Source organism: Oreochromis aureus, linkage group 8 (genome assembly GCF_013358895.1).
Source record: "Oreochromis aureus strain Israel breed Guangdong linkage group 8, ZZ_aureus, whole genome shotgun sequence".
In the NCBI taxonomy this organism is placed as follows: domain Eukaryota; kingdom Metazoa; phylum Chordata; class Actinopteri; order Cichliformes; family Cichlidae; genus Oreochromis; species Oreochromis aureus.
In genome coordinates this window covers 5,307,662-5,320,084 of record NC_052949.1, presented here as the reverse complement: position 1 = coordinate 5,320,084, position 12,423 = coordinate 5,307,662, and the positions used below count along the sequence as shown (strand labels likewise).

Sequence of the window (12,423 nt, the reverse complement as noted above, 5' to 3'; positions counted from 1 at the left end):
ATACAGCATAGTTTTACGATTTAAATTTAATATTTAAAAAAAAAGAGTTTCTTTTTCAAATTTGCTGTTGCAGTTAGGCTGTGCTGAGGTGAATGGTCTGTCCTGTCTTTGTTTCTGTGTTACAATGTGCTGCTCTTCGTTTTTGTACTAAAGGGTCTCAGATCAAAGCCTGTACATACAGAACACGTCAAACACGACTTTATTAACAATAACCCAGTCGAGCAAAGACAGCCGGCAAGAGATTCCAGAGACAGTTTTCAGTATTGCAGCTTTTGCAAGCATGCCCTTTGAGCACTAAACTTCGAAGGCCTTTTTTTACATCGGTGGAATGTACTGATAGACATTGTCCACCTCATAGGTTGTGATAAAGGCGGATTGTGTGTGTTGTGACATAGTTTCAAGAGTAAGAGTGTGCAGGGGTATCAAATATCGACATTGTGCTGTGTGGAACTCGGAAGCATGCTTTTTATCCATGCCTATGAAATGCGTCTCATCTTTGGTCCTATTTAAATGTGCTTGTATTTATTTTTTATAAGTGAATAGATCGACCTTTGCAAAAAAAGAAGAAAATTCAGTGCTGCCCTTTGACCTTTTTGAGTCAAGCTCCCCCATCAGTTCTGCCAACAGTTTATTTAAATCATTCATGATTTCCTATTTGCTTTCACCACGTATCCTCGTATGTTCCACCGGTTTTATCTATAGCAAATCAAGAAAAGCACATCAGACTCAAAACAGATCAACAATGAAACAACATGGAGGAAAAGACAGAATAATTCACTTTCAGAGGACTGAACATCTGCTGAAAACATCTACAAATGAGAAACAAACTGTGACGTGTAGGGTCACGTGGACCCGTGCAGTCTGTAGATTACACTGTGGTGCATGCAGCCATCTCCATTCATCCTTTTCTTTGCATAACTTTAAGTTCCAAGTAACGGGGGCCAAAACAAAAAGGGAAAACGTGATCGATCAAGGAATCTTTTTTTTAAAAAGTTCTTTGTGTCAAACTGTAGTGATGCTGTGGACTCTTTAAAGTTTGGAGTACAGATGAAATGCCTTTTCTTGGACTTGCTTTCTCTCAGTCACCAAGTGGAACACAGTGTAAGATAAAAATGAGAAAAAAATTAAATTAATCCTCATCCGAATGTTGAAACTATTAAAATGTTTTTTTTTATATTACTCGGATGTTCTGTGCTTTTTGTTCCAGACAACTGTCATTTAAATCGGTGTAACTGATGACAGAAAGGCTTTCTGAAATATCAGGAGTGCAAAAAATATTTCAGGCAAGTACAACAGATGAAAAAGGACATTTAAATCCTCACGGGGTATTTCAGAGAACTTCTAATATCACTCCCGCTCACCGATGTCCGGTTTCAGGGAGCCTGTAAGATACTCTTCAGCTGAACTATAGAACAAAAACTGGAAACTTTGTAGGTAAACTTTTACTTCACGTTTTTACTTCACGTCTCTTATTAGAAGAGACAAAACATGAAGACTCCTATGACTGTAGTAAAACAGCTTCCTGTGAGTGTTCGGGACACCACAGCATCAGGAGCCTCTTTACAGCATCTGCCATTTTGATTTAAGGAACATGGACAGCTGCAGACACCACAGCCAAGCATGACCTCCACCACCTGCAGCTGCTGTGTTGTAAAGTAAATTCTCTGCCTACAAGTTTATGGTCGCAAAAAGATGGGAGGCACACAGAAGTCCAGACGAACCCATGTGATCAGTTTCACGATGTCATTCAAACCAAGGCAGACACACAGATGCAGAAAGTATAATCAAGCCTTAAGTGTCCTTGTTAACCTGCATAAGCACCGGCTTCTTATACGCACATGAAAGCTTCTAATCTGGTTTAACTGATCCAGATTCAAGGAAGTGCCCTTATAAATCTTTAACTGAACACAAGTATGTGCGCATTAGCAGAATGCTAGCATTTCATTTATTGGCATTTATTAATTGAGGATGTAGTGGATCACTGTACTGTGACCAGTGTTGGGTAAGTTACTTTAAATTAGTAACTTAGTTACATTACTAGTTACTTCTCTAAAAAAGTAACTCAGTTACTTCAAGTTACTCGTTACTTTCAGAGTAACTAGTTACTAGGGAAAGTAACTTTGGTTTTACTCAGAATTCTCTTGTTAATGTGTTGCTTCCGTAACTGGATACCCAGCAAGATTGCCAGTCTTCTAGCTTGCTTACTTGCCACACGTGCACTGTGCCACCTACCAATAGAAAGGAAAAAATAATGTGCACATTTCCACGAGAGAAATCCCACGCCTGGACCGTCGTTGACCGCCGCCATGATTCTAGCCTGCTTTTTACATCCAACACAAAAACTGCAGTCGTGGTGCTTTTGATTGTACTCAGAACTTGGAAATTCTGCCTTCTGAATAGGAAGATGTAGGTAACACCAGACTGCAGATGAGCTGCATCCAGGGCTGGACTGGGACAAAACAATCATCCCGGCATTTTGACTAGAGACCGCCGCCCACCATTATAGGAAAAATCATAAAGCCTTTGAATGAAAACAAACACTGTTGTGACAGTGATGTACACTGTTCTGATGGTATATATGTATCAATCTATCAATCGTTTCTTGTAAGACTCAGATAATTATTTTTTTTAAAAGCGAGACATTTTAAATGAGAATAATAAAGAAAACTATTTCCTTGTGCCCCCCTTTCCCTGTTAATGCCCTACCTGGCCCCCTGGCAACACTTTGCTAGACCCGCCCCTGCACAGTTACCAGCTGTCAGCTACGTAGAAAAGGATGCTGGTGTTATTTGTCTCTCGGAAACAGTTCATAACTTCCCTTCAACTCATTCATGTCACCTAAAAGGTAAATCTGTTTCTCCATCACCTGTTCAGCTCTGATGATTCAGTAAGGACATCTCCTGGTTTCATCTGCATGTTTCCCTCTCACCAGATAACCAAACTGACATCATGACCAGCAGCTTTACAGCTGTGGCTCCAGCAAACATCAGCTGATACTAGAAATTAATATTAAATAAATTCTAACAACAGCTGATCAAGCTTAAACGTGCTGCTGTTGTTTAACGCGACATCCGCTGGTTTCCTCTTTCTGGCGCAAAGTGGGCGATAAATAAACAAGAGAGAAAAGCCGATCAGCTGATCATTGATCAGTTTCGTGATTGAAGTATACGGGAGAGAATGAGAGAAGAAGAGGCAGCTGTGCAGCTTCAGCTTTGTGTCTTTTTCATTGTAGCTGAAGTCCGGGACAAACTGTGTTCCTTTTCACCTCAGTACGAAACGCGTAATATTTTCTCTGAATACCAGACGATTCTGTTTTTAGGGGACGGTTGGAAACTCTAATAATTAACCGTATGAACAAAATAAAGTTCAACATCAGTAACATAGCACCCACCCAGCTGTACAGAAACTCCGTCATGCTAGCTAGCACGCAGTACCTAAAATGTCAGCATACCGAAAATAAACTCCACCTAAACTTGGTTTATATCTGACCCAGATAGACTGCAGGTCATAACTTCTTACCTGAAGTTCAGTTCACCTGACACGCGGACCGGCGGCCGCTTCGGGTCTCTCCTCTTGCCTCCCTTTTCCTTCATCCACCTGCTGGCTTCCACCACTTGCTAATGTTATTGAATCTGTGGAAGCTCCGCGATATCCACCACACGAAGTAACGAGTAACGAGCCTATCTAAATCCCAGTAACGAGTAACGCGTTCCTGGTTTTGGCATAATAACTAGTTACCGTGCTCGTTACCACAATAATAACGTAGTTACTGTAACGCGTTACTTAATAACGCGTTAGTCCCAACACTGACTGTGACACATGACAATTTGCACGTGACTGGATTGTTATAATACAAAAACTTGTTGCAAGACATAAGTAATGTATTTTTTGAATATGTCTTTATTTTAGAATGGGAAAACAAACAAACTCTATTAGATCGCAATACATGGCTAGCTACACAGACAATAAAAGGGAAGCAAAGAGTGAATGGATCTTTTGGACACGTACTATTTATCCTAAAAGACAGGAAAGGCAGAGGATGTCTGACGACCACAAGTATCATTAGAATAAGTGAACAGCAAGTGCAGCAAATATTTTCAGTGTAGGAACAAAAAACAGTCTACAGGGAAAAAGTCAGCCTCTGATTCTGTATAAAGTTGCTGGTGCTGGATTTAGTACAAACAAAGGCATTTGTTTCAAATCTGGATAAATAAACAAACAAATCATCAGCTTGGTGAAATGGAAGTGAGTCACTGAGTTCTTTAAGATGTCCAGGATGTAAAATATGTGGCCTTTGACATTTTGTTCAGGAGGTTAAACAGCAGAGAAAAGGTTTCTTGGATTCAGTTGTCCTGTTAAACCATCAGAACATTGACAGTGTTACTTATGTATTATATTTGCATTCATATGTATCTGATCCAACACAAGGATCTATACAAAGATCAGTGTGTATTTACTAACTTCTAATATTTTCGTACTGGAAGTGTTCTTATAATTCTTACACCAACTGGAAGCTGTCACTTACCAAACTCCATACTGATGTTTAAGGTGGATTTGTACATATCTAAGTACTGCTGCGGCCTCAGGAGTTCCTCTCGACCCAAAAGCCTTTCCAGAATTTTCTGATGGACGATCAGCTCCGGCGTCTCATCCAACACTGACCCAGGAAGAGCCTTAGATTGCAATCAGGAAGTCAGAGAAAGACTCTGAGAAAGTTCTGGTTTTCAAAACGGAAAAAGATCATCTGCAAAGAAACACACCTTAGATTTTTCAAGCTTTTTGCTCAGATTTTGCAGCGTTGACAGGACGCTGCATACAAGGGTCTCTATGCTGACATCTTCATCCTCCAGTACCTTAACTGCAGGATCCCTGATCACCTGATCTGCACCCAGCACCTTCAGTCACACAGCAATACATACACACAGGAGCCAATCAGAGAATCCAATGTCGTGAACTTTAAAGACATGAGATATGACTACAACTAAAGGTATTTATTATGTCTCATTTATGTACTAAAACATTTGCATTCTCATAATCCCCTCATGCATTGAAATACTTCAAACAATCAAGTGCAAAGATAAAAGACAGCTAACCTTGTAGCTCCACTGCTGGAACAGCCTTCTTTGAGGGTTGTGATCCAAAAACAAAATCTTTACTTCCAGCAAGGTGCTAAAAAGGATGTGCTAATAATTATTATGGTTCACACACAACAGCAGGTTGAGTGTGAAAGCTTAAATATTTATTTGCCTGCAGCCAGAAGGAGCAGCTGTTGGTCTAAAGCAACAAAAGCACTGTGGGAGTTTGCCACACTGGCAACAGCCGACCCACTAGAGCTGCTTCATAGAAATACACACATAAATGCCACACTGGTCACTGCTGTTGACTGGAAGGATGTGTCAATGTGGTGGCCATTTTGGAGCGAGGCAGCGGCGCCTCATAATTTCAGTCCAGAACTTATTAAATTTTGTACTACAGTAATTGCCATGCAGCTTGATTTATTACAGATGCCAGACATGTATTTATGATACTTAGTTAAGGTTCAAATGCTGTTTTTCATACTGTTTTTCATACCAAAGGCTTAGTTTTGACATGTTAGAACAGTAGGAAGCACAAAAGTCTGGAATGGTCAGACACTGAGCGAGATGACGGCAGCAGAGAAGCCCAGATGCAACAGCTTTGCGTCTTTATGCTAAAACACACTGCAAGGAGTCGACTGCTCAGATATCATGATAAGCTTTTGTCACATTTGGTGAATCTGAACTGATGCAAGGCAACCCCAGGATTATATTTGCCTTCTCTGGGTGCTGTGGCATGAATTTCTTAACAGACAGCAGACAAGCAATAAATATGAGTGAAATGGGATGCACCATATCTCAGCGTATAATATATATATAGAAGTCATCCGCAGTATAAGAAAGTATGATTACCGGTGTGGCTGTTGTTGCATGACTTTGACGTCTCTCAAAACAGAAGTCAGAATATCCCTGGACGACTGGAAGAGAGAGGCACAGCAAACTATGAGCACACACTTTCACAAACTTCAGCCATACATTTGTTATTTCTGTGCAGGAGAACTTACTTCAATGATGTGCAGCAGGTAGGATGGATAAATAAGCAGCAGGCCTGTTATGTGATCCCATATGTACTGTTTGTTCAGCTGAAAGTTGAGATTTTCATAATGAGCTGTGTGAAAACAACAGAAGACAAAACCCTCTTGTTTTAGGGTTCATCATTTTAAAAAGCAAAATGAATGCCTTTAAGGTCTTTTCAAGATCTAATAATTAAAGAATTATGTATTATATTCAGCCTTTTACAAACGAGCCACAACTACCAGCTAAGCATAAGACCGAACATGGCAAATTTCTTCAGTTTTTAGGCCACTGAACAGAGATTCAAGAAGTCACTTTGATGTAGGGTGAGTCTTTGGCCAAATCAAAGTGAAATTGATTTTACTGATTAATATTCTCTCAGATAAATATCCTTCAGACAGACTAATTAAACTTCTTATCTGTGTTCTCTTAGCTGTGATTCCAGAAGTGTAAATCAGACATAAAGTAGAAAATATGGCGCTTTCAGATATTTTAAACTCTGAACATGACCTGCTCTGAACCAAATTATGTGTTCAGAATCAGTTGCCATGGTGATCTAGCCAGGTAAATAAGAGAGCCACCTTCACAGCACTGAGAAGTCTGACTTTAATCGCAACATAACAAATCCAACAAACCAATTCATCTTGTTTCATAGCACACACTTCTGGTGAGGGTTAAGAGGTTAAAAGTTTTAAAAAGTAATTTTCAAAAAGAATATTATTTGCTATAATTTATCTGTTTCATTACTGGGAAATCATTAAAAAAAAATTAAGACCTTATTTGTCTGTTTTTTTTTAATATCACAGTTTTTAAAAACTGTATTCAGGCTTCCTTCTGTTTTCGACACACAGGTACAGCCTTTCCTGGGGGCTTCTGTGGGCTTTCTATTCTAACCTTAGTCAAAGAATTTATTTCTTTTTTACAGGAAAGGCCTGCAGACTCACTCACACATGGAGGTGTGAAAGCTATAAAAGCACCAAACACAGGAAACGAGACAGTCTTTCACTGCTCTCGTTCAAATTCAACAAGAAGCCTCGGTATTTCAGGGCAGCAAATTAAGTAGGAGTATTAATTTGTCCTGCCAGTATAACAGGATCATTCCCCTAAAGAAAAACTGGGTTCAGTTGGCATCAGGTGATTAGTCCCTCAGTCTCTGTAGCTCTAAGGTAATTGCTGGCTGACCTCCCAGGTCTGTCCTATCAGCAAGGTCGTGGGGGAGCCGAGAAATCATTATCAGCCGCTGCAGGATGATCTTCTGTGGAGAGAAGGTGGGGGGGAGACTTAGAAAGCCTGCAGAGTGACAACAGAATAAGCTCTGACATGCAATCCAGGCACAAAAGGAGGATCATTATCAGGTGCATATTTAAAATGTAAGGCTGTGTGCCAATATTTACAACCTGAGCTCCTTTCCATATTAAGCTAAATACAAACCGCATCATCCCCCAGATTCTTCCTCCGTGTCAATAAGTGGTGAAATAAACTAGTCCTAGTTTCCTCCTCCTCCTTCTTTTCCTCAAAACCCTTTTTCTCCATCTCTTTGCTTTAATCTCTGTCTGACTTCCTTCGCCGTCCGATTCAAGCACTGACTGAGTGAAGGCTAAGCGAGCTGCCCGACTTCACTGTTTATAAAAGCGCATATCCTAGAAACCTATTGTTCTGCAGGTCCTATTAAACAAAGCCTGCTGCAAAACACACTGGTGCGATTAACACAGCAGCCAATCGCAGAGCAGCACAGCCTCATAATCAGGGTACTTCAACCCTAACAGGAAGAAGGACAGTGCATGTAGGGATGGCAAGTGTCTACATGGTGATTTGCACACACACTCTTACTATCTATACTATGATGATGCTGATGATGCATTGTCTTACTGCAATATTCAAAGCCGACCCTAGAAAAGCATCATCTGAGTGGGTGTAAATGTTGCACTAAAACCTGTATATGTATTCCAGCACTGCTTTTCCAGATGTGCAAGCTGCCATTTCCCCTGGTGCTAAAGTTGATGTTCAGCTTTGTCCCTCATGCACAGAGATTTCTCCAGATTTCTTTGATGATATTATTTGCCATAGATGATGAGATATTCATACTCTTTCCTTTTAACTCACTCTTTCATTTCGACTCCGTCACTGAGGAAAAATATTCTGTAACTGTTCCACAATTTGTAGATGTAGTTTTCTGCCCACCTTTACTTCTGAGAGCCTGTGTCTCTCTGAGATGCTCTTTTTATACCCAGTAGTTACTGAGGAACCTAATTACTTGTGAAATGTTCTTCCAGCTGTTTCTTTTTAGTCCCATTTACTTGTCCAGTCTTTTGTTTCCCCAGTCCCTTTTTTGAGACCTGTTGCTGCCATTGAAATAGTAAAATGTCTTTATTTAAATCTTTGTTTTCGTTTTCTATCTTAAATCTTGTCCAGCTCACTCTTCACTCTTCATCTGTGTGAAGTCATGTAAATGACTTGTACTCATTTCATAGCACAACGTGTGTATATATACTGCTGCTTATGTTTTGGGGTCTTTCAGCTTCATTTTCACTCACACATCACCCACGTGTCCGTAATAAAAACACAAACCTCTCTCACTTTGCCGTAAATCACATCAAACATTGATACTGTGTCTGCATCCTCTGGATCTTTCCACGCAATTGGAAAACCGTCGACATCCAGCTGCGACATCTCGACCCTGTTTAACGGCTCTTGTCCGGTGTGTTGTCCGTTACCATCGCAACACGCTCCGTCAGCATACGTTCGACGTCAGTACATACGTAGACACAGATATGTGTACGTGTACGTAGTCACCAATTACTAGACTGTTCACTTATTAATACACTTTATGTAGCAGCCCTTGACATCAAGAACGACAGAAGAGTCTCTAACGGGTGCAGCCATTTATTTCCTCACCACACACGGCTCATTCTCTGGACATTGAGCACCGTGAAAACTCATTCCGCTTGCCAAGGGTGCAAACTCCGGTGAACACTTAAACACTTCGGCCCGTTTCTCATGGGGTGCTGCTAGCTTGCATGACACACATGTCTAAGATGGACTTTGTACAACTTATTCTCCTCGCGCGACAGACTGCTCCATACATGTTACGGGGCATGCCTCAGAGCACATCTGTCCTTAGTGCGACTGCGCATCCAGTTCCGACAACCCCCGCAAGGATGACTTAAGGTACAGATCAGCGGTTCATTACACTCCCACCAATCATGCTATGATTTAGAAACTAGCTAATCATACATGATTTGAACAACAACAAACTGAAACCACTTCAACCAATATGCAGGTGTACAAACATCATAGAGCAGGTGCCACCTGGACTGTTACATTGTTTATGTCAGCATGTCAGTTCCTCTCAGATAATAACGTGGTTGTTATTATTCTCTTTCAACAAGAACCACCAGTTTTTGAATAGGCCGCTCAATAATGGGGGGCTTGAAAGCACGGTCCTGTTTCTTGGTCCGACTTTGGACTCCTACTTGAACCTTGACCCGACGGACTAACCCATCATCGCCTTTGATAGTTTCAACGATACGCCCCAGTTGCCACTGACATCTTGGTAACATATCTTCCTTGATGATAACAATGTCATTCACTTTTAGATTACGGCGGGTTTTGTGCCACTTCTGTCTTGTGGAGACATTCATGAGGTATTCTCTTTTCCACCTACCCCAGAACTGCTCAGTTAAGTATTGTACTCTACGCCACCTCTTCGCTGCATACAAGTCTTCTCTCACAAATTTCCCAGGTGGTGGTAGAGCAACTTTGGACTTCATCAGTATAAGATGGTTCGGAGTAAGAGGTTCAGGTGCCTTTGGGTCACAGATACTGTCCACAGTCAAGGGGCGGCTATTTACAATAGCCATGGCCTCATAAAACAAAGTTCTAAGAGAGGCATCGTCTAGTCTTCCTGCACACTGAGCGGTAGTGGCATTTAGCACATTACGAATAGTCCTAATTTGGCGTTCCCAGATGCCACCAGCATGACTTGCAGAAGGAGCATTGAAAACAAACTCACACTGTTTGTCTGCCAGGAAAGCCTCCAGTGCCTGCATGTCACATTGTTTGCGAGCCTCTCTGAACTCATTTCTGGCTCCTACAAAGTTTGTGCCTTGGTCACAGCGGAGTTGGCAAACAGCTCCTCTGAGGCTGATGAAGCATCTAAGGGCATTGATGAAGGCATCCGTTGATAGGTCTTCTAGCATCTCGATATGGACAGCACGTGAAGACAAGCATGTAAAGATAAGCCCATACCTTTTGTACTCCTTGCGGCCCCGCTTGATGGAAAATGGACCGAAACAATCCATACCAGAGTACGAGAAAGGAGCGGAGGCTTCAGTCCTTTCTTTCGGGAGCTCTGCCATGCGTTGCTCCTCGGTGGGGCGCCGAAGTTTTCGACATTGCACACATTTATGTATTAACTTGGCGACTGCTTTGCTTCCTCCAAGCACCCAAAACCCATTCGCCCTGAGTTCTGCTAGAGTTTGACTGCGACCCTGATGACAGATGGTGGCATGGTAATGAGACAGTATTAGCCTTGTAATGTGACTTTCCTTTGGAAGGATGACCGGGTGTTTTAGTTCTCGACTGAGCGTTGCCTTTGTCAGTCTTCCACCGACACGAAGTAGTCCTTCATCTAAGATGGGATCAAGACAGCTTAGGGGGCTAGAGCATGGAAGAGAGTTGCCCTTCTGAAGTGTCTTTATGTCTTGCAAAAAAGCTTGTCGCTGAACCAGACTGATTACTAGCTCACAAGCCTTTCTCCTTTCCTCCACCGTCACAATGCTGCTGACACGATCTGACTTCATGCCTAGTCTCTTAATTCTTGCAACTACTCTAATGAACGTTGTCCAGCTGGAAAAGCGGCTTAGACGGTTCAGAATGTCAGTTTGCTCATTGGCATGGGTGGCAAAGGTTTTCACCGATTTAACTTCAGGGTCACAGACTAGCAAATCTGGTGAAAAATGTGGTGTTGGGTGTATCTCAGGTTTCCACAGAAATTTAGGACCCGATAACCAGTTCGTTGACAGAATGTCCCCTGCACAAAGACCTCTCGAAGCGTGGTCAGCTGGGTTTTCCGCCGTATCCACATAGTGCCACTGCGCAGGGTCTGTGGTTTCTCGGATTAGCTGAACACGATTTGCGACAAACACATGGAATCGCCGTGCCTCATTGCTGATGTAGGCCAATACAACTTGGGAATCAGTCCAAAAGAATTCCTCGTCAATCTGCATGCCGAGCTCTGTTTTTAACATGACACTTAGTCTTGCGGAGATTACTGCAGCCGAAAGCTCCAGCCTTGGGATGCTCATGAGCTTTGTTGGTGCAACTCTTGCTTTGGCTAACACAAGGCTACAGTGTACTTCATCCTTTCCATTTTTGTATCTGAGGTAGGAACATGCACCATAACCTATGTTACTGGCGTCGGAAAAGTGGTGTAGTTCCACCCTCACTATGTTGCCAAAGTCTGGAGGATGGTAGCATCTGGGTATCACTATTTCCTTTAGCCTGTGTAGATCCCTTTTCCATTGCTCCCACCGTGAATGTAGGCTATCGGGAAGCTGATCATCCCAACCTATGCCCATGCGACACAGCTCCTGGAGAATACATTTACCACTCAGGATAAAGGGAGCTACGAGACCGAGAGGGAGAGGGACGAAACAGCAGACAGGATGCCACGGCGAGTTGAGGGTTGATCCCTTTTGTCAATGTTGAAGCTGAACGTGTCACTTTCTATTGACCACTGAATGCCAAGTACGTGACCCTCTGCTGTTGAATCCAGGCTAAGGTTGAGAGGCCCAGTGGTTACTGCCCTTTCTGAAGGCGCAACACCAGATAGCACCTCCACCTTGTTCGAGTTAAATTTGTGCAAGTGTAAACCTCCAGTCTTACACAGCTGTTGTGCGTTGATAATAAGGTCTGTAGCTTCTGTGACTGATGGGACGCTAGTTAGTCCATCATCAACGTAAAAGTTCTTTTCAATGAAAGAAGCCGCCGAGGGATAATCGGCTTCGCATTGCTGTGCAAGATATTTAAGGCGAAATTGGCACACCCTGAGAGGAACCAGCACCGAAAAGGTGCACCGCCATTCTATACTCTTGGGGTTCTGTTTCCAGCTGACCGCCTTTCCACCATAGGAACCTCAGGTAGTTCCGCATGTTGGGTGGGACATAGAACTGATGGAACATTTTTTCAATGTCGCAGGTGATGGCTACTGCTTCCCTCCTAAAGCGGCAGAGAACTCCTACTAGAGAGTTTATCAGATCAGGGCCAGTCAATAAGGTGTCATTCAGAGAGATGCCCAGAAACTTGGCTGAACAGTCGAAGACCACCCTAAGTT

The 12,423-nt window shown here is 42.4% G+C and overlaps 1 protein-coding gene across 1 annotated transcript; it reads right to left on the bottom strand.

Moving 5' to 3' along the window:
* Positions 1-3,904: 3,904 nt before the first annotated feature.
* LOC116335609 (testis-expressed protein 47) lies at positions 3,905-9,322 on the bottom strand. The gene is made up of 8 exons (XM_031759341.2): positions 8,658-9,322; positions 7,272-7,344; positions 6,080-6,183; positions 5,928-5,992; positions 5,094-5,169; positions 4,761-4,895; positions 4,526-4,673; positions 3,905-4,352 (listed from the first exon to the last, which is right to left on the bottom strand). The coding sequence occupies exons 1-8, from the start codon at positions 8,757-8,759 to the stop codon at positions 4,315-4,317; spliced, it is 741 nt and encodes a 246-aa protein (XP_031615201.1). The 5' UTR covers positions 8,760-9,322; the 3' UTR covers positions 3,905-4,314.
* Positions 9,323-12,423: the final 3,101 nt, after the last annotated feature.